A 24750-nucleotide genomic window follows, 5' to 3' on the forward strand; every position below is an offset into this window, starting at 1 on the left:
ACATGAATTGCCCAAGATCACACAGTGAGTGGCCAAGCCAGGACCAGACCCAGGCACTGACCTCAGAGCCCTTGCTTCTAACCACCACACCATCCTGTGTTTTGCCTCCAGAGGAGGTAGATAGCTGAGCGCCAGGGGGCCCTGGGCATTCACCTTTGAGGCCTCCATAGCTGAACACTAGGGGGCACCAGTTCTACCTTAATCCTCTCATCTACATGAACCAAAGGCTTTTTGTCTTGGCTGCCCTTAGCAGTTTTTTTGTTTTGTTTTTTTAACTTCAGGGTGGAACATAATTTGTCAGTTTATTATTACAACAATCCTTTAAAAATACTTCCAATTTTTTTTTATTGGTGCATTATGATCTATATAATACTAGAATTCATTTTTGTCCTTAGCTTAACTAGGGCAGGTTGGAACATTCGCAGAAATTTTTAATAGTTAAATGAGGACAAAATAAAAATAAGAGTCCCAAGGAGCTGTGCACCCTTAGAGTGCAACTTGGCATGAGGTAGCCTCACTGCTCAGGCCTCGGGCTCGCCACATGCTGGACTGTGGGAGGCAGCCTGGGCCACGGCAGTGGAAGAGACTCCTGTCTGACCTGCAGAATGCTTCCTCCCCAGGTAACTACCTGGCCCTCAGGAAAAAAGTCCAAACAAAAGCCCACACCTAATACCTAGGGAGTCGTTCTAGGGTAGAGGCTTCACAGGGAGCTGCTGGGTGACCCTACCCTTTAATAACTCATTTTGTAAGTTTTTGTTCTGACCATGTTTGCAATCATCTGTTTAACAGGCTGGCCTTGCTTTTTCACGGTGTCCTTGGACTGGGAATGCTCACAAGCACGGATTCCACTTTCAAATCCCAGTTATACTATTGTGCTAACAGGGTGGCTTCCGTCACAAGCCTGCCATATAATATTGCCCCATATTTACATACCCGATGCGCTGGATGGACCTGGACCAAACTATGTGCATTTCTAGCCTGTGCCGATCTTGACAATACTCAGCCCCATCCCTGGCTTACAAAGAAAAAAATCAGTAACCTTCACCTTTGTGAATTTTGTCATTTTAGGAATGCTTTATAGGGTTAAGTGAAAATGCTGTGCGAATGGTATAGAGTAGTTCACTTTGCAAGCTTCCATTAGATGCTATCAGCAAGCACTTCCCCACCAAGAAGAGCTGCCAATAAGCTCTCTCTCCCTATCTCTCCATCTCCCTCCATCTAGCCTCTCCCCACCCCAGGATTTCCTCCCTCCTTCCCCAACCTTCCCCTCCTGTTCCCCTTTCATTTAGTCTCTCATCCTTCTCTTATGCAGAGCAGCTGTGTGAACCCAGGGACTCAGCAGTGAGCCACCCCTCTGCAGGGACTCTCCTGGAGGACTCACGGGGCATGTCACCAGCTTCCTCCTAGGAGAGCCATGAAGTAGGCCCACCAGAGACACGGAAAAGTGCAGAGACCCCAGCCAGTCCCAAAGACCTTGAAGAAGTCACCTCACATCTCTAAACCTCAGTTTCTCTCTCTGTAAAATGAGGACTCAAAGGTCTGAGAATGCTTCTAATTTTCACATTCTATGGCTTTAAGTACTAGTGTCAAAGACTCTCCTTTGACCAAAACTTTGTTGCTGCTCCTTTGCGTTTCCTGCTTGCACAGGCCCTGCCTTGGACTACCCTGTCCTTACAGAATTCAGACTTAGCAAGAATCCTGCTAAACTGGGCATGGTGGCTCCCACCTGCAATCCCAGCACCCAGGAGGATGAGGCAGGAAGATGAAAAGTTACAGGCCAGGGCTGGGGTAGAGCACTTGCCTAGCAGGTGTGAGGCACTGGGTTCAATCTTAACCACCACAGAAAAATAAAATAAATAAAACAAGGATCAACAACTAAAAATATTTAAAAAAAAAATCCTGTGAAGTCATTTTAGGGAAAACCTCCCACCCTGATATCTGACCTTCATATAACTCCCTGGCCTGCATTTACCAAGAATGCTATCAAGTCAGTTTAGCCAGAAACCCTTTTCCTTTGAGGCTTCCTCTTAGTAATCTATCCCATGCCCCCACCTTGTTCCCTTGATATAAATCCCACTTGTCCTTGCTGGACTAGGAGTTGAGTCCAGTCTCTCTCGCTGCAAGACCTCCAACCACCACTGCCTGCCTTACCGTCTTTAACAAAAGTCAGGCGCACTCATTTTTCCTTTAACACTACTAAGGCAAGGCCAAAGTAATTATAATTGAGGTTGCTATGGTTTGGCTATTAAGTGCCCCTCAAAGGCTCATGTGGTAAAGGGTTGCTCTCCAGGGAAGTGCTGCTGGGAGGTGGTAGAGCCTTTAGGAGGCAGAGTCTAGTGAGAAGTTCTGAGGTCACTGAGGGTGTACCTTCACAGGGGACTCTGGTCCCTTCTTTTCTGCTTCCTGTTCCTGAGGTGAGCAATTTTGCTTTCCCACATGCTCTTGTCACAATGCACTGCCTTGTCACAGACCCCAAAGCAATCAGGCCAACAGATCATGAACTGAAAACTCCAAAACTGTGAGCCAAAACATACCTTTTCACTTTATATGTTGATTGCCTCTGGCATTTTGTCACCGAAACAGAAGGCTGACTAACACAGATGTACAACTAACTCTCAGTTATCCTGACACCTTTTAGTTTTAGTTTTAAAGAATATTAAATACTTGGTCACCATCCTATTTTGGGGCAGAGTTGTCTTCTTCACAAACATAGTATTATTAAAAAAAAAAAAAAATGAGTACCTTCTAGAGAGAGGAGGGCTGCTTTCTATCTTTTTTCAATGAGCAAACAAAAGTGGCATAATAATGTGATCAGAGTAAACATTATTTTCATTTTTTTGTTCAACGTCTCCACCAAAATACAAAGCTATCAGAAATTCATACAAAGTGGGGAAATCGTGATAGAACATCAAATTCTGCTTACCTTTGATATTATCTTACTTAATTCCTAGAGAGTAACTCTCACATAGTTAATTAAATAATAAATAAAAACCTATACCCAAAACCGTGTCCCCAAAGACAAAGACACGAGAATTGACGCCTGCCCACTAAGCCTGGCTTGCTTTGCCGGCTTTTGTAAACTCTCTGGTTCTTTGGATAAAAAAAGATTATCTATCCCCCAAACCATTAAAGCATCTCAGGAGGATAAATAGTTCCTGCCCCTGAGAAACAGGCCTCCTCTGTCAGCTCCCCCTTAATTGATCTTAATAGGCAACTGTAAATGAAGAGGAAGGGGAGGAACGGGCCTCACACACGATAATCATCAGTAATTTTCCATTTGTAATGTCCCTGAAAAGAAAAAATAATGCAAACACGGGCAGATGCGAGTGATGTCACAAGGACATCAGAATTAGGACGTTGGGTATAGAAAAGTAACTAGACTATACAGATCTGCTTGAAGAGGTTTTCTTTTTTAAGTAAATTTTTTCTTTTTCTTTTTCTTTTTCTTGGAAGTTTTCATGTCAGTGAAAATACAGAGATTGTTGAGATTTGTGACAAAACGGAATTTCATTGTCTGGAGGCATCCGGCACTGTGGCCGAGGGCTCCGTGCGGCAGACTCACACAGACTAATACTGAAGGTAAATTTGGTGATTCTAAGTGAGGAAAAGGAATAGAGTCCCCAGCTTCTTAGCTTTTGGGCCCCCCTTTTTGACAACTATAATCCTCATGTTTTAAGGGTTTTTAAAAAAAAAAAAAAATCAATCATCCTTACTTAACAGATGAGAAAAAGAAAACCCAGAGGAGGTGTCACAGCTCACAGTGGGTGTCACGGAAAGACCACTACTCTTTGTTTCACTTATAATCTCATTTTCAATCCTGACCAGTAATGATACTTCCCTTAATCAACCAATGATCTATCTTACTCTCTCCTGTCCTCGATAACTAATCCTGAGCACTTCCTGTGTGCTATATTGGAGTTAGTATAGAAATTAAGAAACCCTCAGCAGAGAAGAACCGTGTTTTCTTGATGTTTCAGCAATAACACCATGTGTTACCATGTTTCAAACATCCCATGTATTTTCACTCCATATACGTTTGTGATCCCCCCTGAGACTATGTGTGTATGTGTGGAGCCACATGGGCCTCAGTGTTAGTACATCTTCTCAAAGTGTTAGCTGTCCAGTCCTGAAGCTGTCCCGACTGTTAATAAGTAGCACCCAATGACCTCGTAGCAACTGCAGAAAAGGACAGTCTTGGGCTTACAGTTGAGAATGGAGAAAGAAGAAAGATGTTAGCCCATTAACTAATGGGTAATAAAAAAAAAGGGGGGGGGAACGTGGCCAAGACCCAGGTAAGCAAGGACAATGGGGCCTCTCATGTTGGACACATGCAGCCCTAGATCAAAATCACACCCTGCCAGGGGAGAAACATGGATGGCTTCTGCATGTGGCTCACTGGAAAGCTCACAGTGCCTCAGTCCAGGTTTACAATGACCAGCACTAGGAACCACTCACTTTTTTGCATTAATGATATAACAACTTTCCTGGGAATCTTAGGTGAGCATCATTCACGTTCATGGGGACATACACAGCGTTCCCAGGGCAGCACAAGCAAGCCCTACTGACAGGCAGGGAATGTGACCTTCAGAAGACGGGGGGCCACAGGTGCTCTGGTGGCATCAGGCTGCCAGAGGGTGAAGGGCCTTTACCCCTTTCATTTACATTCTTCAGCATCCTTAAAGAACAGGAAACATCTTGGACCCTATTTGAAGTGCTTAGGAAACCAACTTTGGAGACTGCATTCCTAATAATGGTATCTCTGATATCAACCAAACACCAAGGGAATTGAAGTTATTTACACACACAAACATGGCTTTGCGTATACTTCAGTATTCTAGAGTACTTTACCATACAGTCTGATTGTTCCTATAGGGAAACATCCAATGTTTCACCCCGATTATTTAGAGCTATTTTATCAGCACATTCTATAAATTATTGGGATCTATTAAACAACAATTAAACTTGACAGAATTCCACAAATTCAGTTTTGCCCATCATTCTTCTTTTTAGTTTACTGCCTACTTAACAACCTGCTTATTATGTTGTTGCTATGTACATTTTTAGGTCATCATAGAAATAAATCTTAAATGTTGACTAAGTTTCTCACCAAAAATGAACATTTTTTTTTTGCATTATCACTTGTGAGTATAGATATCAGAATTTCACTCTATTTTAGGTTTCAATAAAGTCAAATTATGGTAGCCATATTGCAATCATTATTCAAAAATAAGATTTTTTTAAAAAAGAATTATGATGTTCTCCAAGGCTTTACCATTGCAAATCATTTTAACAATAAATGGAAAATAATTGTATTTTACCACATTCTATTCAACCCTAACCACAAGCTTGCATTCTCATTTTGGAGAGGAGAATACTTCTGTGGAGAGAAGTTCAACAAAATTACAACAGGACACAGCATTTAAAGCCAGATCTTCCTGGCTGCAAATCCAACTTCCATTTTTAACTTGTTATTGTACTCAAACCCCTAAACAAATTAAAGTATTACACTACACACCTTAAATATAACAAAATCACACAAGCATACCACATGTTCTATTTCATACCTTTAATCCTCTGAAACTTCCTGGGCTAGTTGGAGAAGAACTGGAGGATTTCGTAGATTTAGGAGTAGAGAGTTGGCTGCTGGGAGTTCCATTAACTGACCATGAGACAACAAAGGAGATGGAAATCATCAAAACCCAAAACAATCAGACCCTGTAAAAGCACTAAGTACATGCACAATACAGCTCCAACCAGCTCAAAGCAGATAGCAACTCAGCAAAAAAGCAAAAATAATGTATTGCATTACAGACAAAGGGGGAAAAAAAGGACAAGTAAAACTAGAATCATTTTCAATAACAATTTTCCAGCAGGGATATAAACAAATATATAAGACGTGATGGAATTGGAGGTGTGACAACTTATCCATATATCCCGCCTGCCAGAAAAGATAAATGACTGGCAGTTCCGTGTGCAATGGATTGATCACCTTGAGGGCCCTTCCATGACCTCCAGTATCCCCCCCTGTCTGGGTACCTACCAACCTGAATGACCAAGAAGTTCCGGGGGTTCCCCCAAACAACTCCACCCTAACCCAAGCACATTTTCCAAATATATTCCCTTTTTTTGGAAGGGATGCTAGGGATGGACCCAGGGCCTTTACATAAGCAAAATGCATCCTTTACCACTGGGCTACACCCCAGTGTATCCTTAATGGAAAGGGTTGTTTTCCCTGAAATATTTACTTACAGCCTTCAAGCAAATAAAAGACATTCTTCAGCTTTCTTTTTATTGAGGCGAGTTATTTCTAATCCCTTCTTTTTTTTCATACACAGCTTCATTTCCCCATTTTTTAGCAAATCTTGTTCATTTTCTATCCAGTCCCTCCAAACCTCCATATACTTCATTGGTAGAAATCTCAATTTAGATCCTCTGCTAGGAAGAGTGTGGCCACCACTGTCTTCAAAGGAAGGTTAATTTGCAGATTCTGTTCTACAGAATGCTGACCAAACCCTTCAATACCATCCATGCTCATTCCTAATCATACCATCTCCATCTATTTGTGTAGTGATTTCATAAAGCTGATAGTTAACATCTAGAACTACTATTTTTTTTCCTAAGGACTATTTACAATCTTTTATTATTAATCTCCAAAACTTTTGCCCAAAGTAGATGAAAACTGCCATTGATGTTTATGGAAAGAAAAAAAAAATCCATCTACCTTTCTTTTCTTAACATGTGGGAGGAGACAACTATTATTTTAGATAATAAATATAATATAGAAATAAACTATTTTAGATAAAAGTATTAAAAGTCAAATGCAGAGGTAAGTGCTGACTTAAAAAATGAGCACCAATCCTGAGGAGAGGCAGAAATTCTGGATCAAGAAGTATTTATGATGAGATAAATCACCTATAAACAAGGAATCCATGTTTATGAAATCATATTTGTATACTGTATTGCTCATTTTAAAAACTCAGTAAATGTGACATTTATTTCAGTTATCTTTAAATTTCCCAACTACAATTTCTTTAAATTCTAAACTATTCATTTAGTTATCTAGATTTTCTTTAAAAATATATGTGGTACTTAGAATTAAGAGTACAACACAAGTAACCACACAATTGAAAACATTTGAGAGTATTTAGCCAGGTGTGGGGGGCGCATACCTGTAATCCCAGCTATTCAAGAGGCTGAAGCAAGAGGATTGCAAGCTTGAGGTCAATCTAGACAACTTGTCTCAAAATCAAATTAAAAAGGCTGGGTGTGTAGTACAGTGGTAGATGGCCCCTGGATTTGATCCCCAGTATTCCAAAAAGAAAAGGAGGGGGAAAAAGTATTCAACAGGGCTGTGGTTGTAGTTCAATGGTAGAGCACTCGCCTAGCATGTGTGAGGCACTGGATTTGATTCTCAGCACCACATAAAAATATAAAATAAAGTATTTTGTCCGTCTACAACTAAAAAAAAAGTATTTGACAGTCCTTGTTACGGACTGAGGATGTGGCTCAGCAGTACAGCGCTTGCCTGGCATACATGAGGCCCTGGGTTCAATCCCGAGAGTGACAACAAAAATATATATGTGGGGCTAGGGATGTGGCTCAAGCGGTAGCACGCTCGCCTGGCATGCGTGCGGCCCGGGTTCGATCCTCAGCACCACATACCAACAAAGATGTTGTGTCCGCCGAGAACTAAAAAATAAATATTAAAAATTCTCTCTCTCCCCCCCCTCTCCCCCCCTCTCTCTCCTCTCTCACTCTCTTAAAAAAAAAAAAAAATATATATATATATATATATATATATGTATAAAAAACAACAAGAAAACATCAGCCCTTGATATTTCTCAATTTCAATTGCTGTTCTTTTAAAATTTTCCTTTAAAAAGTAGAGCACAAAGGATTTTCTTCATGATTTTATAATGGAGGATACAGGCCATCATGAATGTGCCCAGGGTATAAAATGCACATCAAGAGTGAACCTTAGGGCTGGGAATATAGCTCAGTTGGTAGAGTGCTTGCCTCGCGTGCACAGGGCCCTGGGTTCAATCCCCAGCACCACACACACAAAAAAAGAGTGAACCTTAATGTGAACCTCAGACCTCAGGTGACGATGACCATGTGCTAACACACCCACCAATAAAAAGGTGGGGATTGATGATGGAGGAGGTCCCGTGTGTCTGGAGGCAGGAGAAACACAGGTAACCTGCATTTTCTGCTTGATTTTGGTGTCAGGTTAACCTAATACTGCTCCAGAAAACAGTTTCTAAATTAAGAGAATTCATATAAAAAATGAGATTATTATAGGTAATAAACTAGTAACTTGCTGTGAGCTGAGCCTGAATTTTACTTTTTTCCCCAGTGCTGGGGATTGAACCTAGAGCCTCAGGTATGCTGGCAAGCACTCTACCATTAGCAACATCCCAGGTCTTTTAATTTTTATTATTTTTATATTTTATTCTATTTTTTTAAGACAGGAACTCAGTAAGTTGCTGAGGCTGGTCTTTATCTTGTGATCCTCCTTCCTCAGCCTCCAGAGTAGCTGAGATTACAAACACGAGCCACTGTGCCCAGCTATTTTAACTTCATCCCACATAACAAACTGTACAGGTCACCAGTCCCTAATCAGCTTTCACATTGGGACCAAAGGCCTCCTTGAAATGGTGATAGAAATGGGACTAAAGGAAAAATTTTAAAAACCAGTTCTTGCACATTACATCTCTCTAAAAATCCACCTGTGCCTAAGCCTTTTTTTAAAAAATGTTTTTAGTTGTAATTGGACATCATTTTATTGATTTTTATGTGGTGCTAAGGATTGAACCCAGTGCCTCGCACATGCTAGGCAAGCACTCTAAAACTGAGCTACAACCCCAGCCCCTGCAAGCATGATTTCTTAACAAAACTTACTGCAAGGGACTTAATCCATGTCAATACCTACATGTACATACTTTCCCAAAATAATTCTCATCCTAAAAAGATACTAGTCACATGTAGCCCTCTCCGTTTTCAACAGCATTTGGAAGGTCCTAGAAATATTCACTAATGAGTCCTTAATCCCGTTACTTGCACAGTCTCCTGAGATCTGGGGGAGGTCAATGGAGCTCTGGACGCAGGTATGTGGTGCCCTTCCCATCACTGGTACCCTTGTACACTGCTGAAAGATGGGCAAGGCCAGCCCGCATCTTCACAATGCTCCTATTCCTCACTCTTTCTGATTTTCTCCTCAAAAAATGTATCCTCCTCCCTTCAACTTATGAGGTAAAGAGAAATTTGGGAGGCTTTGTTTATTTCTTTGCTCGGAACACTCTCTATCTTGATGGACTATGAAAGATTCCCAAGCAAAAACATGGATTTTTTAAGACTTAAATTATGGTAACTGCTAACCCATTTATGTTATCCACATTAACATCCATGTGTTCATAACACACTGTTTTAGATGGTTTGAGAGGGTTTTGTTGAAGACTGGAGTGGATCGAAGATTTCACTGGAAGCAGCACTTGTGTTCCAATATCATGTTTACAAAGCTACTATCTCTGTTTGAAATTCCAATTAGTCCTTTTCCTTTTTGGGGGGTGGGGGGATGGGGGATGAGACCTAATTTGTCCAGGCTGGCCTACAACTCCTGGCCTGAAATGATCCCCCAGCCTCAGCTTCCCAAGCCGCTGGGACATATAGGTGCACACCACTGTGCCCAGCTCCCCTGGAGTTTTTTAAATAGCATCAGGTATTCCAGAGCTAAAGTGGTCAGCAACAGCAAACAACACTGCTCCCAGTCACTGTGGCCTCTAATAACACAAAGCCCTCTCCCTCTTGGTGATGGAAAACGGGGAGAAAGCACTGCAGGGCTAAATGCAGCAGCTTCTTTCAGCTTTTGGTCGTCTGACTGCAGTGAGTGCACTCTCTGAATTGGTATCTTAGACCGCCTGCCCTCTGAAATGTGATTTTTAAATCTCACAACTTTTACCTACGAGTTTGAGGCCTCCTCTATCCAAATATAGATTCATTTGAAAATTTCATGTCCTGGAACGTTAGTGTTCCTTAATCAGCTTTTAAGAATTCCAAACTCAAGTTGAAAAGAATCATTTATGCAGTTATGAGGTCTGCAAAGCAAATGCAGCAGTGAGACATTTGTAGTTCAGTGTGTTAATTTTCCTCTTTGGACCTCAGGGGGGACAAAACTGAATTAATTATATCTGATTCTTGGACCACTCTCTCTAATTATACTGATGTGATAAATATCTGTAAACATATCATCTAAAACAAAACCCAGGAATCTAACACTAAGTCTAAATCTACCATATTACTTGCTGAGGTCATCATATTTATGCAAATTTCATATTAGCTTTCTGAGTTTCAGGATAGTTTACAGAGAGCCTGATGCAATTTAAAATAAGGTGAATCACAGAGATCTTTGGTAAAAATACTCAAGGTGCCGGCTGTCAGAGTGTGTGGAGCCTGTAACTTTATGAAAATCATTGGTTTACAACTAGAAAGACCATAGCACTGCCTCCTTGTGTGCACAGGAAACACCTCACAGTCCTACTCTGCTGGCAAATGTTACTATCAAGTACTTTGAACTCTAGGGTTTTAATGATTCCTAAGTGCTTAATCCTGGTGGCGGGGAGTGGGGCAGAGATGAGGACAGAAAAGTCCGATTGCTTCTATGGCAACTTTTGTATCTTCAACAAACCTCATCAGCCTATTTCAGTAACAAAAAAAAATTCCAAAATTAACTAGAAACAGAGCCCCTTGAGGGGACCAAGCCTCCTCCATCACTCTGAATTTCAGCCACACAAAGACAGGCAGGAGGCACTCTGATCACTGGCTCTCACTGGACAGAGGGGGCCACAGCGTCCTGCACCCTGTGAAGCATCTCATGCTGCCAGATGTGCACAGGAGGAGGCCAGACACACTCATGGAAATGGAGCAAAAAGAAACAGAAATGGAGCAAAGACAGAAACGGAAGCCCAGCAGAGCGACACAGCCATCGTGATGGTGGCTCACCTGGGGACTTGGCTGCAGAATAGGCACTGGAGTGGTGGCCTCCCCTCCTGACTGCACACGCGCAGTGTACACAAAGCAGGAGGAGACAGCAAGAGAGTGGTTATTCAGCAGGTGTAAGGTGCACATGAAAGAAGGGTGAACAGCCTGCCCCAAAGAAGGTGAGGGAGGTGCTGCGGGGGAGCCCCGAGGGGGCTGAGAGGCCCAGGCCTTCCAGAGCTGGGTGCTCAAGGTGGTCCACTGATTCCATTTGCTCTTGTGCTAGATTTCCCCCCCCCCACCCTACTATTCAATAGTTTTTCATGATTCTTCCCTTAGAGGGAAGTGAAACAAGCAAAATTATTCTTAATTACTATAAACAAGCCCAAAGAACCAATCTAATGAGATATTTATGGATATTTTTTATTGTTTAAAAAAATGCCAAAACAGTCCAAATTACAACATCTATGGGCTTAAGACCTGGAAGAAACTTAATTACAGAGAAGTCTGATTCTTAAACAAGTACAACTTTCCAACAATGGTCTTGTTATTATCACATGGCTGGATGAAGGAAAGACCACTGGAGATTGATCAAGTAAACATATTTGTGTGTGCATCTGGGTGTGTTACAGCAATAAGAGGAACGTTAAGAAAATAAATATCCATAATTATTTAGTACAAAATTAAAAATGCAGTACACTGTGGTAAAAATGTAAATAAATACCAGAAAAAGATGTATATAAGGCTATTCTTGAGAAAATGTGTCAGAACAAAAACATTTCTCTCAGGAGACTTACAACTTTGGAAAACAGATTTGACTTTGGGACTTTAAGATATTATCTTTATGCTGTTCTGGACCCTTGGCTGTACACAGCCTGGCAAAGACTAACAGCTCATGAACATTAAAAAAAAAAAAAAAAAAACGGAAGGAGAATGACCTGCCCCTTCTGTGCATCCACAACTTTTCTATTAAGTACCTGAAGCTGGTGATTTGCTGCGACGAGAAGGCCCAGGGCTTTTGGATCCTGAATATTTAACGGCTGAGGCGCGAGAATAAGATGATTTCAGGACACGACATTCTAGAAAGAAACAAAAGTGCACAAACTAAAGCAGGGTTCCACATTGGCCAGAGGCATATCATATGTGACTACAGTTTTCTGTCTGTAACTATTATGGGATGATTTCTCTATTACTGTTAAAGCTTTTTTTATGGGGGAGGGGGTACATGCTGGGGAGTAAACCCAGGGATTCATGCATGCTGGGCAAGGGTTGTACCACTGAGCAACCCTCAGTTCTGCTAAACTTTAATGTACAAAGCAACTGCCCCAGACGTACACCTGAGGTTATCTTCAGTTCCAAAACCCCAGTATCCCGCTAACTGGAAACACAGAAACATCCACAGCTCATCCCCACATGTGCAACATCCTTTATAACCAGAAGCACTGACAGGCAGAGACTAATTTTATTGTCCTCTCCAACTCCTTGATGATCTTATTTGAAAGGCTATGGGATGCTAACTCAAGGACTCTGCCTGTCTTATTTTCCCAAAGTGTGAAGCATTAAAAATGAAAATAGCTTTAAACAATAACTTAGGTCTTTCCATAAATTGTCAGTGTTTGAAGTACCAGAACTAATTACAGCTAACATAATCACTTCTAATTTGAATAACTAAGAATATGGGTTTTGGAATCACATAGATTTGGGATGAATCATGGATCTGACATTTACTAACTGGGAGAATTTGGTTATGTCCCAATAACCAAAGTCAAATAAAATGTTCTCAGTATTTTTCTTTTTTCTACTTTTCCCTAGTTGGAATAAGAATAAAATCTGCTTCACAGGCTTGTTATAAGGGTTGAATTAGATAACATTGTCTACACTTTAAAATACTTCAATTTATGCAAAAATATTAAAATATGGGTTAGTTTTAATCTAAACCCTAGGGGCAGTAAATTAACATGTGAAGTACACTAATCAGAAAAATACACACTAGGGGAGGTTAGTTAGCATTTGAAAGACTCTAATCAAAACCTCATAGGAAGGGTAGCTACTTTTGCTTGGTTAATTGGCATTGTGGGTGTTAGAAAGTGTTCCTTGTTGAAAGGTGCAGTGTGTGGACCAGTTAGAAACATTTTAAAGGCACTGTCACTCTTATGAGCAAGGATATGTCAATATTGAGCCAACAACTTCAGAACTACACTTTGGGTGTAAGAATCAGAGCTCATCCTGCGTCCAGCTCTTACTAGGGGATCTGTTACTTGACCAAGATTAGGTTAGCTGAATTCCAAGGATCTTTACTGCAAGAAATTGTTAGAAGCCTAAAAAGACAGATAGGACTTCAAGATCACAACACAAGATAAACAACTGATTTTTTTTTTTTAACTCCTTGCCTCCTAATAAATGCACTTGTGGTGAATCAGGTCTGAGATTTGCTTTCACCGCAAAACCTTACCATGTAATGGCATGATATTTTCAGCGACAATAGCAGCAGAAGACATATTCTCTAGCATGTGACAGACACCCTAGCTGCCATGACATGTGAATTCCCTTAATCCTCACTAAGCCTTATGAAATTATCATTATTCTCCTCTCTTTGGAGCAAGTTAAGTAACTAGAAATTGAGAGAAGAAATCAATAGTTCTCACCTACCTCTTACTACTGGAAGCCACTGATGGCCACCAACAATGAAGGATCCAACCAGCTCAGATAAATTTACAACATGCACCCAAAGCAGAGTACAGTGTCTGTACACACACAGGAACAAATGTTCTATTGCTGATATTATCCAAATACACTTCTCTTTTGTAATACTGGGGACTGAACCCAGGGGCTCTATCACTGGGCTGGATCCTTAGCCCCCAACCCTGGTTTTTACTTTTTTGAAATAAGAGTGTAATGGTTTAGATATGAGGTGTTCCCCCAAAACTCCTGTGAGAGACAAAGCAAGAGTCTTCAAAGATGAAATGATTGGGCCAGGAGGGCCTGAATTTACCCCCTAATGGGATTAACTGGGTGGTAACTGTAGGTAGGTAGGGTGTGGCTAATGGAGGTGGATCCCTGGGGGACATGCCTTTGGGGTTTATGTTTTGTGCTTGTTGAGCCCTCTCTCTGCTTCCCAGTGTGTTGTCTTAAAGGTACTTCCTTCCACCACACTCTTCCACCATGATGTTCTGCCTAACCTTGAGCCCAGAGGAATAGAGCCAGCTGTCAATAGACTGAGACCTCTGAAACTCTGAGCCCCAAATAAACTTTTCCTCCTCTAAAATTGTTCTTGTCAGGTCTTTAAGTCACAGCAGCAAAACAAACAAAAAAAACCAACAACTAAGTCTTGCTAAATTGGTAAGGCTGGCCTCAAACTTGTGATCCTCCTGCATCTGCCTCTAAATTGCTAGGATCACAGGCAGCACCATGCCCAAAGACACTATCTCCTAGAACATATATATATATTTAGTTTCAGTGTCTTGACTTTCAAAATGACTGCTATTGACAAAGAAATATTATGAAATTAAAGCTAAAATGGAGGAAAATGTAAAATATAGTTGACAAGTAAATGAATATCTCCGTCAACCGCCACCTCACAGGAATAAGGGAGAACATTGTCAGCAGAGATAATACAAATGAACACCATCTACAATTAAGGACCTTAGAGTGGTGTCACCAACCTAAAGCAGGGGTGATGCTCCAATAGAATACAAAACAGAAACCCTTTAAGAAATGTGGTAGAGGAGAAAATCAAAACAGGAAAACACAGATAAACCATCCACACATGGAAATTGATACAGGATAACAGGAAAGAATGACAAGAGATTACGACCATGTCAAGTTTTAAAAAGCACATGTATCCCTATTTATTTGGTGATATATTTCTCTAATTCTGAATTGTCACAACCCCTCAATTGGAAGTTGTCTACCATTCATTATTTTCAGAGCCAACTTTCCTCATGTATAAAAAGCAGGAATTTATCTCTAATTTTTTTTCCTAACATTTTATGCCTGGGTAATTTTGCCCTATTTAAAGAAGTTGACTTTACTATTAGCCAAATCAATCATTACTGTGATAGGTTTAGAATAATTAAGACTATAAAGCCCTATTCCTAGAACATTTGAAATAACTGAGATAACTTCTATTAGATGAAAACTCCAAATACTGGCTGAAATCAAGAAAAAGGGATCTTTTAATTTCACCCACAAAATAGCCCCCCCCCAGGAAATAGATACACAAAGCGTGTTATTGTTTCTCTTTCAAAGTTGCAACCCAAACAATGAGGTAAAAAGAAACCTCAGATCACCGCTAGTAACTATTTAGTTATTTTTATTTTTTGTTTGCATTTTGAGACAGGGTCTTACTGAGCAGTCTAGGCTGGCCTCAAAGTCCCAGGCTCAAGGGATCCTTCTCCCCTTCAGTCCCCCGAGCAGCTGGGACTCCGACGGGTGACAGCCACTGAGCCCAGCTCATCTTTCCTCAACACAGTGACCTCTTAACATGTACCAGGTGACTAAATCCCAAGCCTTCATTCCCGAGGTTAGAGACGGTAGGAGCTGCCTTACCGCTGTGATCCAAGACAAAGTCATCCTGGGCGTAACGGAATTTTTCAGGTCCACATGCAATAAAAACATCATCATCGCCAAAAAAGTCCTGAAGACAAGTAACCTGAAAAAAGAAAAAAAAATCACACCCAAGAAATCAGAAATATTAGGAAAAAAAAGTTAGCAAAACGAAAAATATTTTCTAGCCTCACTACAGTACTGAGACGGAAGAGGAAGCTGCTCAACATCACATCACACTCCCCACACCAGGCCTCCACGAAGCACTTTCCCGCACATTCCCGACCCCAGACCTACACAACAGAGGGCTCCTGCAGACCTCGGTGCTCCGTTTGACAAGTGAAGTCAGGCTGCACTGGCGAGGCTAAGTGATTTTTGTAATTTTTTTTTAATTGTAGATGGACACAATACCTTTATTTCATTCATTTTATGTGGTGCTGAGTCTTGAACCCAGTGCCCCCCACGAGCTGGGTAAGCACTCACCACTGAGCCTCAACCCCAGCCCAAGTAAGTGGGGTTTTTTTTTCAGGGTTCCTCAATGGATGGTAGCAAAGCTGGAGTGGCTTTCAGTTCTAGGGTTCTTTTCTCTTCTGTCCTTCCCCTTCTAACACTCCAGTTCCCTGCTGTGTGACCTTGGGCATGACTCTTCTGAACCTCCAGTACAGTGCCTTGGGTTGTTCTGAAGATTAACATATGAAAACTGCTCTGGGATTGTACCTGGTATATGACGTGCTGGGCCTGTTAACACCCATCTCCATCATGGCCAGGATCCCATGAAGGTAGTGGGAGTGTGGCTTCAGTGCTCTTCCAAGGCCCTAACCCTAAACGTGAAGTCTTCATTACATACTCAGCTTTCAAAAGTTCTCCCCCTCTGTACTTTATCAGTTCAGACCCCAGAGAACCTGGATTCTGGGGACAAATCAACCCATTCATTCCAGTAGTAACAACTGGAACCATCTTTCAGGGCTTTGGACACGGATGGGTTCTACTTTCACCTTTCACCCGTTTTTTAAAGGGACGTACGATTCCTTCTGTAAAAAGCATTCCAGTCCCTGTAAAAGTTTTAACAAATTGCTTTAGTACTTAGAGGGACAGAGCAGTCTCAGTAATCCTGTATGTCTTCATCATCAGCTTTTAATTGGAGGGGAAAAAAACAACACCTCATTATAGAATCAGAAAACAAAGCTCCATGGAGAAGAAACTAGATAAATTCTAGATGACTCAGGTCACAGTATTCAAGTGACCCTAATGATGCACCCTGCAACACCAAAAAGTTGCACAGACCACAGGTGGAGCAGGCACGGGCAGACATCCATAACTCCTCCTGTTCTCAGCAAGGAAGTCCTCCCTTCTCTTCTGTGCTTCACTGAATCTCAGCACAGGCCACACAGCATCTGACGCCCTCAGGAAGAACCCTCTGGTTCTGGTTCCCCGGCTTCTTTCTGTCTCAGCTGGTGAGGGCACAGGCCCTTCACCCATGCTGGCGTCTTGGGGGTGTCCTCCTCTCCCGTCTGCACTAGACCGTCACACCCTGTCTGTTCCAACTCTTACAGGCTCTTGACTGCCCATACTTCTACTCTTGGTTCACACGCACCTTCTCCTGGCCTGGACTCCCGCCATGGCCCTCTCCCCGCCCCCAAGTTCCCCAGCTCCAGCCGTTACTGTTCTCAGGGTTGGTGCGCCCAGTCTCCCACCAGGGCAACCACACACCATCTGCAACCCTCAGTGGCTCCTTCCTTGATAAGACGAGGTCCTCCGTGGACACGGCCTGCTCACCCCTCACCCGCGTCTTTGCCGTTTCTTTTGTTCACTCCTAGTCATGTCAAGCCTACTTGGGTCCCTATCTGCACAGTGGTGGGAGGTGTTTTTTTTTTTTTCCTTTCTTCAACAGCTTTATTGAGATATGATTCACGTACCGTACAATGCACCCACTCAAGGTATTTAATATATCCAGAGTTGTGCAACCAAGACCATGATCCATTTTTGAAATTTTCACTGCCTCAAAAAGAAACTCCATGCCCATTAGCATGATGCCCTTTCCTCATGCCCAAGGGCCCATAACCTACCTTTTTTTTTTTTTTTTTTGATACTGGGAATTGAACCCAGGGGCTACATCTCCAACACTCTGACACGGGTTCTAAGTTGCCCAGGCTGACCTCAAACTTGCGATCCTCTTGCCTCAGCTTCCAAGTTGCTAGCATTACAGACATACATCACCATGCCCAGTTCCACAGCCTACTTATATCTCTATGAACTTGCCTATTCTAGGTATTTTATATGAATAGAATCACACAGTATGTGACAGTTTGTGCCTGGCTCCTTTCACTTGGCACACCTTCAAGTTCATCTGGGTTGGAGCATGTTGCGGAGTTTTATTCCTTTCCATGGCTAAATAATACTCCATCGTATGGATGAAGCACATTTGTTTGTTATCCACCCACTAGGTGATGGACATGTGGGCTGCCTCCACCTCAGGGCTAGCTCTTGCCACCATGCTGTCCCTCAGGCTTGTCTGATGACTATTTAAATCATGAATTCTGGGTGGGCATGAATGTTTCCTATTCATGATCCCCTAGGGCTCAAGAGAGCTCTGGCTTTGCTGTAGACCTAACCCCTATCTGCTGGATGAACTGAGGTGTAGCAAGGGGTTGCTCCTCTTGGACCCGAGTACAACACACAGATAACTTCTCCAAGGCCAGGGGTACCACAGCTGCGACCTTCATGACCGTCATTGCCTTCAGGTTTAGGACTTGATGAATCACCACATCACTGAACTTCTCTGGATTCTCTTTCCATATTAAGAGGTGCATTATCTCATTATCCCTGCAATAACCCTATGACATTGACACGATGGTCACTCCTCATTTACAAATAAAAAACAGATCTAGAGAGAGAAACATGCCCTCACACAGGGAATGGATGAGTACACAGGAGTTTTTGTGGCGTTCCTGCACTTCCACATCTGCTTTCATCTTTTTGGCTTTCAGGAAAGCCACCCCCCACCCACCATGGCTCAGGGGTTGAACCCAGGGCCTCCCACAAGCTAGACAGACTCCCTCCCCCTGCATTACTGGGAACGCCATGCTGCTTTCCCTCATCTGGAATCCCACAGTTCATTTCCCTATTTCATTTCACATTGTTTTCTAGTAATTTATGTGTACTTTATATTTCCAACTATTTTGTTTTTTTAACACACATTCATTCAATGGATTACTTGAACCTAGTTTTACTTCCTTGGCTGAGTAAAATAAATATCATTGAATTTTAACCCAATATTTTGAGAAAGAAAACTTCTGCATTAAAAAGGACTGAATTTTCTAAAACACACTTGAATAAATATGTCTTTGTGAAAAATTGGTTATTCATTTTTTTTTCTTGGTACTGGGGATTGAACCCAGGGGCACTTAACCACTGAGCCACATCCCCAGCTCTTTTCGATACTTTATTTTTTTAAATTTTATTTATTTTTTTTTATTATTAGTTGTCCAAAACATTACAAAGCTCTTGACATATCATATTTCATACATTTGATTCAAGCAGATTATGAACTCTCATTTTTACCCTGTATACATATTGCAGATTCACATCGGTTCCACATCCACTGTTTTACATACTGCCATACTAGTGTCTGTCGTATTCTGCTGCCTTTCCTATCCTCTACTATCCCCCCTCCCCTCCCCTCCCCTCCCATCTTCTCTCTCTACCCCATCTACTGTAATTCATTTCTCTCGTTTTTTTTTCTCCTTTCCCCTCACTTCCTCTTATATGTAATTTTGTATAACAATCAGGGTCTCCTTCCTTTACCATGCAATTTCCCTTCTCTCTCTCTTTCCCTCCCCACTCCCGACCCTGTTTAATGGTGATCTTCTTCTCATGCTCTTCCTCCCTATTCTGTTCTTAGTTGCTCTCCTTATATTTAGAGTCAGTCTCACCGAGTTGCTTAGGGCCTCACTGAATTCCTGAGGCTGGCTTTGAACTCAATCCTCCTGCCTCAACCTCCTGAGCCACTGGGATTATAGGCATGTGCCCAGCAATTATTTTAATTCATCTTATAACGAGGAAATATTTTGTCTGACATTGAATTTGTTGGCATTTACAAACAACCAAGTTACTTATTATACAGAACAAAAGCACTTGAGTTCCCAGGAATATGACAGATCAAAGGATGGTTTATTTTCCAAACAGTTCTATTTAGTACTTCCTAATGATCTCTTATTGATGTCACCTGTCAACTTAAATTGGCTTTCCAAACAGTTTGCCTCCCTTTGATTCAGGTTCTAGGCACTGAATGCATCTTTGGTTAGTTAATCAAAACAAATAATTTTCAATTAGGTACAGCTATGCCTTAAATAAGCCATCGATACTTTCAAGAAATGATAGACATCAAGTGAATGCAGGGTACAACTTGAGATAACACACATATCCTGACTGATTTGATTTATACAGGTGTACACTCAGGACAGTGACCCACCACCCACAATGAGAAACTGCTCTTGCCTCCATTCATCCAAAACCAGGCACTAGTCCAGGTGCGACAGAAACATCAGTCCAACAGAGAAGGAGGAGGAAGAAGAGGGAGGGAGAAAGAAATTCTTGCCTTCACTGAGCATGTCTGGGAGACGGACAATTGGATGCTCGGGTCAATTATACCACGTTAGGAGGTAGTGTGAGCATGGGTAAAGGGCAAGCAAGGGGAACCGTGAACACAGGGGAGGGTCACTGTGATGCTAACTAGGGTGGGCAGGGAATGCTTCCCTGCAAAGGTGACATCTGAACAAAAGCTGAACAGGGTGACAGAGGAAGCCATGCAAGATATCTGTGGGAACGGTGTTCCAGGCGAGGCACGTGCAAGAGCCCTGCGGAGAGATGAGGCTGAGCATGTTCACAAGCAGCAGCAAGAAAGTCCTGGATGACAGTGACGGGGGAGAAAGGTAATGCGAGGTGAAGCCCAGTGTGTGGGACCCTGTCATTAGTAAGGACTTTGGCTTTACTCTCAGTGAGGTGGGAATGTAAACCAATCCAGCTGTCATGGAGAACAGTAAGGTTCTTTAAAAAACTAAAAAGAGACCTACCAGATGATCCAGCTATCCTACTTCTAGGCACATATCCAAAAGAAATGAAATCAGTCAAAGAGACACCGAGAGTCCCAGGTTCCCTACAACCCTACCCACAACAGTCAGGATATGGAGGTGTCTGTCCACGAAGGAATGGGTAAAGGAAATGCAGTATGTTTGGGGGGTGTAGGGGGGTATGAAATGGATTGTTATTCAGCCATAAAAAGAATAAAATTCTACCACTTGAGGCAAAATGAATGGAAGTGGAAGACATTATATTAAGTAAAATAAGCCAGACAGACACAAAACTCACTCAGGTGGAATCTTAAAAGTTGACCTCAGAGAAGAGAGCCGTGATTGCTAGAGCTAGGAAGGTCAGGAGAAGTTCACGATAACAGGAACCAAGTGCAGTGAGACAGAAGGAATAGCTCCAGTGCTCTCCAGCCAGGGACGACTCAAGTTTAGAACAAGCTAGTACATATTTCATGAAGAGCTACAAGAAAGGAGTTGGAAGTCCCCAAACATAATGACGACGAGACGGAAATGCTAACTAGCCTGACTCAGTCATTCCACATTGCACACGTGTACTCAACGATCATGCTGGCCTGTAAGTGAGTACACTTAGGTGTCAGTTAAAAAGAAAAATCCAAAACTGAAAAAAAGACTAGACTATAAAAGGGCAAGAACGGGGGACAGTGTAGTTCGAAACTATTGCCTCTCCAGGCAGAGACGGGGGGGAGGCCTGTGCAAGGGAGTCGGGGGTGGCAGTAGAAAGGAGTCATGTTGGGTATAGGAACACTAAGGAAGGAAAGAACGCCACAGGGCTGGCGGGGGTTGCAGCTCAGTGGTGGAGTGCTTGCTAGGGAGGCACTGGGTTCCATCCTGAGCACCAGATAAAAATAGAAATATTGTGTTCATCTACAACTAAAACAATATTTTTTAAAAAAGGGAAGATCACCATCATTCAGGGATTTTGGCTTGAGCAATTGAAAGGACGAGACCACCATTAACTCTGCAGGGAAGAGGGCAAGGTAACATGCAAGTTCAGTAGTGCAGAGGACGCTCCAGAATTCAGATTTGGAACATTAACTGTGGAATTCCCATGAAACATCCAGGTGGAGGTGCGGAGTAGAAAGCTGGATATACACAAATCTGAATTTCAGGGGAGAGATCAGGGCTGGGGGTATAATTTGGAATGGGTGGTTTTTAAAATCTTGGATCATCACAGTGGTGCACACACACACAGGACAGGGGTGCAAGGCCTGTACTCCAAAGTGCAGCCACATTACAAGGTCAGGAAGAAGCTGCAAATTCAGCAAAGAGAAGGAGCAGCCAGACCGGGAGGAAGAAAAGCCGGTGTGCTGGAGACCAAGCCAAGGAGAAGGGAGCCATCAATTGGGTGTCGATGCTTCTGACAGGCCAAACTAGATGAAGACTGACAAGTGACAACTGAATTTAGCAACATGAATATCATTGGGATCTTGACAAAAGGAGTATGGCTGGGATAACGTCTGACTTCAGTGAGTCTAACAGAGGGTCAGAGGGAAAGAACTGGTCACAGCAAGGATGACAATGTTTTCCTAGGAGTGCTGGGTACACAGGTGAGGCAGAGTGATGGGGAGTGGCAGGGGACAGGGTCTAGCCAGTTGTCAGGAGGACTTGCTTTCCAAGATGAGAGAAATAACAGTAGGTTAGTATACTGTTGCAAAGATCCAGGGCAGGAAAACTGCTGATAAGAGAGAAAGAATTGTCACGTCTGTGTCTCTTCATGAGAAAGGATGGGGTCAGGGTGCAGGCAGAGGAACCAGCCTTGGATAAGACCATGGTCAGTCCTCAACAGACAGGACCACAGGGACACAGATGCTTCTAGGTGGGTCACCTGGTGTGGGGCCTGTGAACATCTGCTTTTGTTCTTGTTGATTTTTTTTTTTTAATTTTTGAGGCAGAGATTCTGATTGCTTCCTACTTCACTGAGGAAATGGAAGCAAAAGCATCCTGTCAGAGTGAGGGTGAGGGAGGAGGCACAGTGGGTTTGAGAAGTCAGAAAGGGTGTGAAATTGCAATGGGGATGTGGGGGTAGAGAGAGGAGGGAACTGGGTGTGCCTGCAGGCAGCACTAACAGCCCACTGAAGGGCACAATCTGCACAAGAGAAAAATCTCAGATCTGAAACTAGAAAGAAGTTGTGCTGCCTGTATAGTGTCCTAGAAAAAAAAAAACAAAAAACATTTCATGCAGAAATTGTTGATACTTCATGGGGTTGCATCTAACCAGCCAACAGAAGAAAACTGATAAGAACACAGAGGGTATAAAAAATTGGACTATATAGTGTGGGCTGCAGGGGAAAGCCGCGAGAACAAAACCTCTTTTGTACATTTTCCTGCATAAGACACAAGACTTTAGATGCAACAGAGCTGTGATGTGGAACTGGACAGGCCTGTCCTACAGGGCTTGGAAGGGAGCCACCCTGTGCATGTGATGGAGCAGGGGTGGCCAACAGCCCACTGATCTTTTGTCATTCCTACTAAATTTGAACTGAGGGAAAACAAAAGCAAAACCTCTGGACTGCACTGACCCAGTCCATAAGGAGTGAATAGGGATCTCCTTCCCTCCACCACTGCTGGTTTAAAATGCGAGTCTCCACATTTTTCACAGTGTAGACACAGATTGCTGTGGATTGTCATTCCTGTGTTTCACCAAACTGTAAACCTAGACACACCAGAAACAGAACAGAGGTGCAAGATGTTAAGTATGGTGGCGGGGGGTGGGGTAGGGGGGTGGGTGCTGAGACAGGAGGATTAGGAGTTCAAAGGCAGCCCCAGAAATTTAGTGAGGGTCTAAGCAATTTAGCAAGACCCTATCTCTAAAATACAAAACAAGGCTGGGGATGTGGCTCAGTGGTTTAATGATCCTGGGTTCAATCCCTGGTACCAAAAAGAAAAAAAAGTCCCGTCAAAAAGGAATGAGCAGATCTCAGTTCTGTTTCCACTTTCATGGTGCAGGATAATTCACTTGTGGTATTAGCTAAACCACAGGCATCAGCCCAGAAGCATTAGCTGAGCACAGGCTTTTGCTGGAGCAAAGCAGCACCTCCCTGACTATGGACGGACAGACAGAGAGAGAGAGAGAGAGACACACACACACACACACACACACACACATAAATCTTGTGTGTGATACTTAACTTCTCTGAGCACAGTTTTTCCACCTGCAAAACATCCCCTTAATCATAAAATAGACAAGAAGGACGAGAAACCAACACCATTTAATCTCCAAGGACTAAGTGTGACAGCATATGAAACTGTTGGTATGTGTTACTTCTTCTTTTCATTAATTTATGGCCTCAAATATATTTTTTAATTTACTTTAATGAATAATCCTTCATATAAGTAAAATCATAAGTACATGCTTTCCTACAGAGTCAATAAATTATTTTTCCAGGAAAATCTATTGACAACTTAGAAACATTCCACTCCTAGCCTTTACTCACAGAAAATTACAACTAAAAAACTGAGATATCTTACGCTCCTGGAAATCCTATGCAGAAGAGTCATCTAATACATACGAATATGTTTATATGCATAAGGAATAGAGTCTACCGACTGCCCCTTAAAATAATAAGGACTTAAGTGTAGTTTGTCAAAGCAAAGCACTGGTTTATATCTACCTACCTACCTACCCACCTACCTATCTATCTGTTATGGTTTGGATGTGAAATGTCCCCTAAATACTTGTGAGAGACAATAAAAGAATGATTGGATTATAAAAGCCTTCACCCAATCAGTAAATGAATCCTGATGGGATTAACTGGCTGGTGGGTGAAGGCAGGTAGGGTGTGGCTGGAGGTTGGTTGGTCTCTGGGGGTATGCCCTTGGGATATATGTTTTGTATCTGGTGAGTGGATTCTCTGCTTATAAGCTGCTCCCCTCTGCCATACTCTTCCTCCATGAGGTTCTGCCTGACTTCTAGCCCCAAGGAATGGAGCCAGCTGTCAGTGGACAGAGTCCTCTGAAACTGTGAGCCCTCAAATAAACTTTTCCTCCTCTATAATTGCACCCGCCAGACCTTTTAGTCATGGTTGCAAAAACATTGACTAAAACAATAAGCTACATGTATTTTTAGATAACAGAACTGTCAACATACAAACCTTATTTTTATGCTAAAATTATATTTAAAATA

General features: G+C 42.3%; 1 protein-coding gene across 9 annotated transcripts in view; it reads right to left on the reverse strand.

Annotated features, from left to right (window-relative positions):
* The window catches only part of DCLK2 (doublecortin like kinase 2), a 152181-nt gene that overhangs the window by 44248 nt on the left and 83183 nt on the right, over positions 1 to 24750 (reverse strand). For all 9 annotated transcript variants that reach the window (XR_014023359.1, XR_014023360.1, XM_081304759.1 and 6 more), the window contains exons 3-5: positions 15523 to 15625; positions 11952 to 12053; positions 5565 to 5659 (exon numbers count right to left, since the gene is read on the reverse strand). Coding sequence is in view for 7 of the 9 variants with exons in the window: in XM_081304759.1 (XP_081160885.1) it covers positions 5565 to 5659; positions 11952 to 12053; positions 15523 to 15625 (300 nt within the window). In the remaining 2 variants the exon portion in view is untranslated. The remainder of the gene's footprint in view (positions 1 to 5564; positions 5660 to 11951; positions 12054 to 15522; positions 15626 to 24750) is intronic.

The sequence above is a fragment of the Spermophilus citellus genome (assembly GCF_964194105.1).
Source record: "Spermophilus citellus genome assembly, chromosome: 8".
NCBI classification, from domain to species: domain Eukaryota; kingdom Metazoa; phylum Chordata; class Mammalia; order Rodentia; family Sciuridae; genus Spermophilus; species Spermophilus citellus.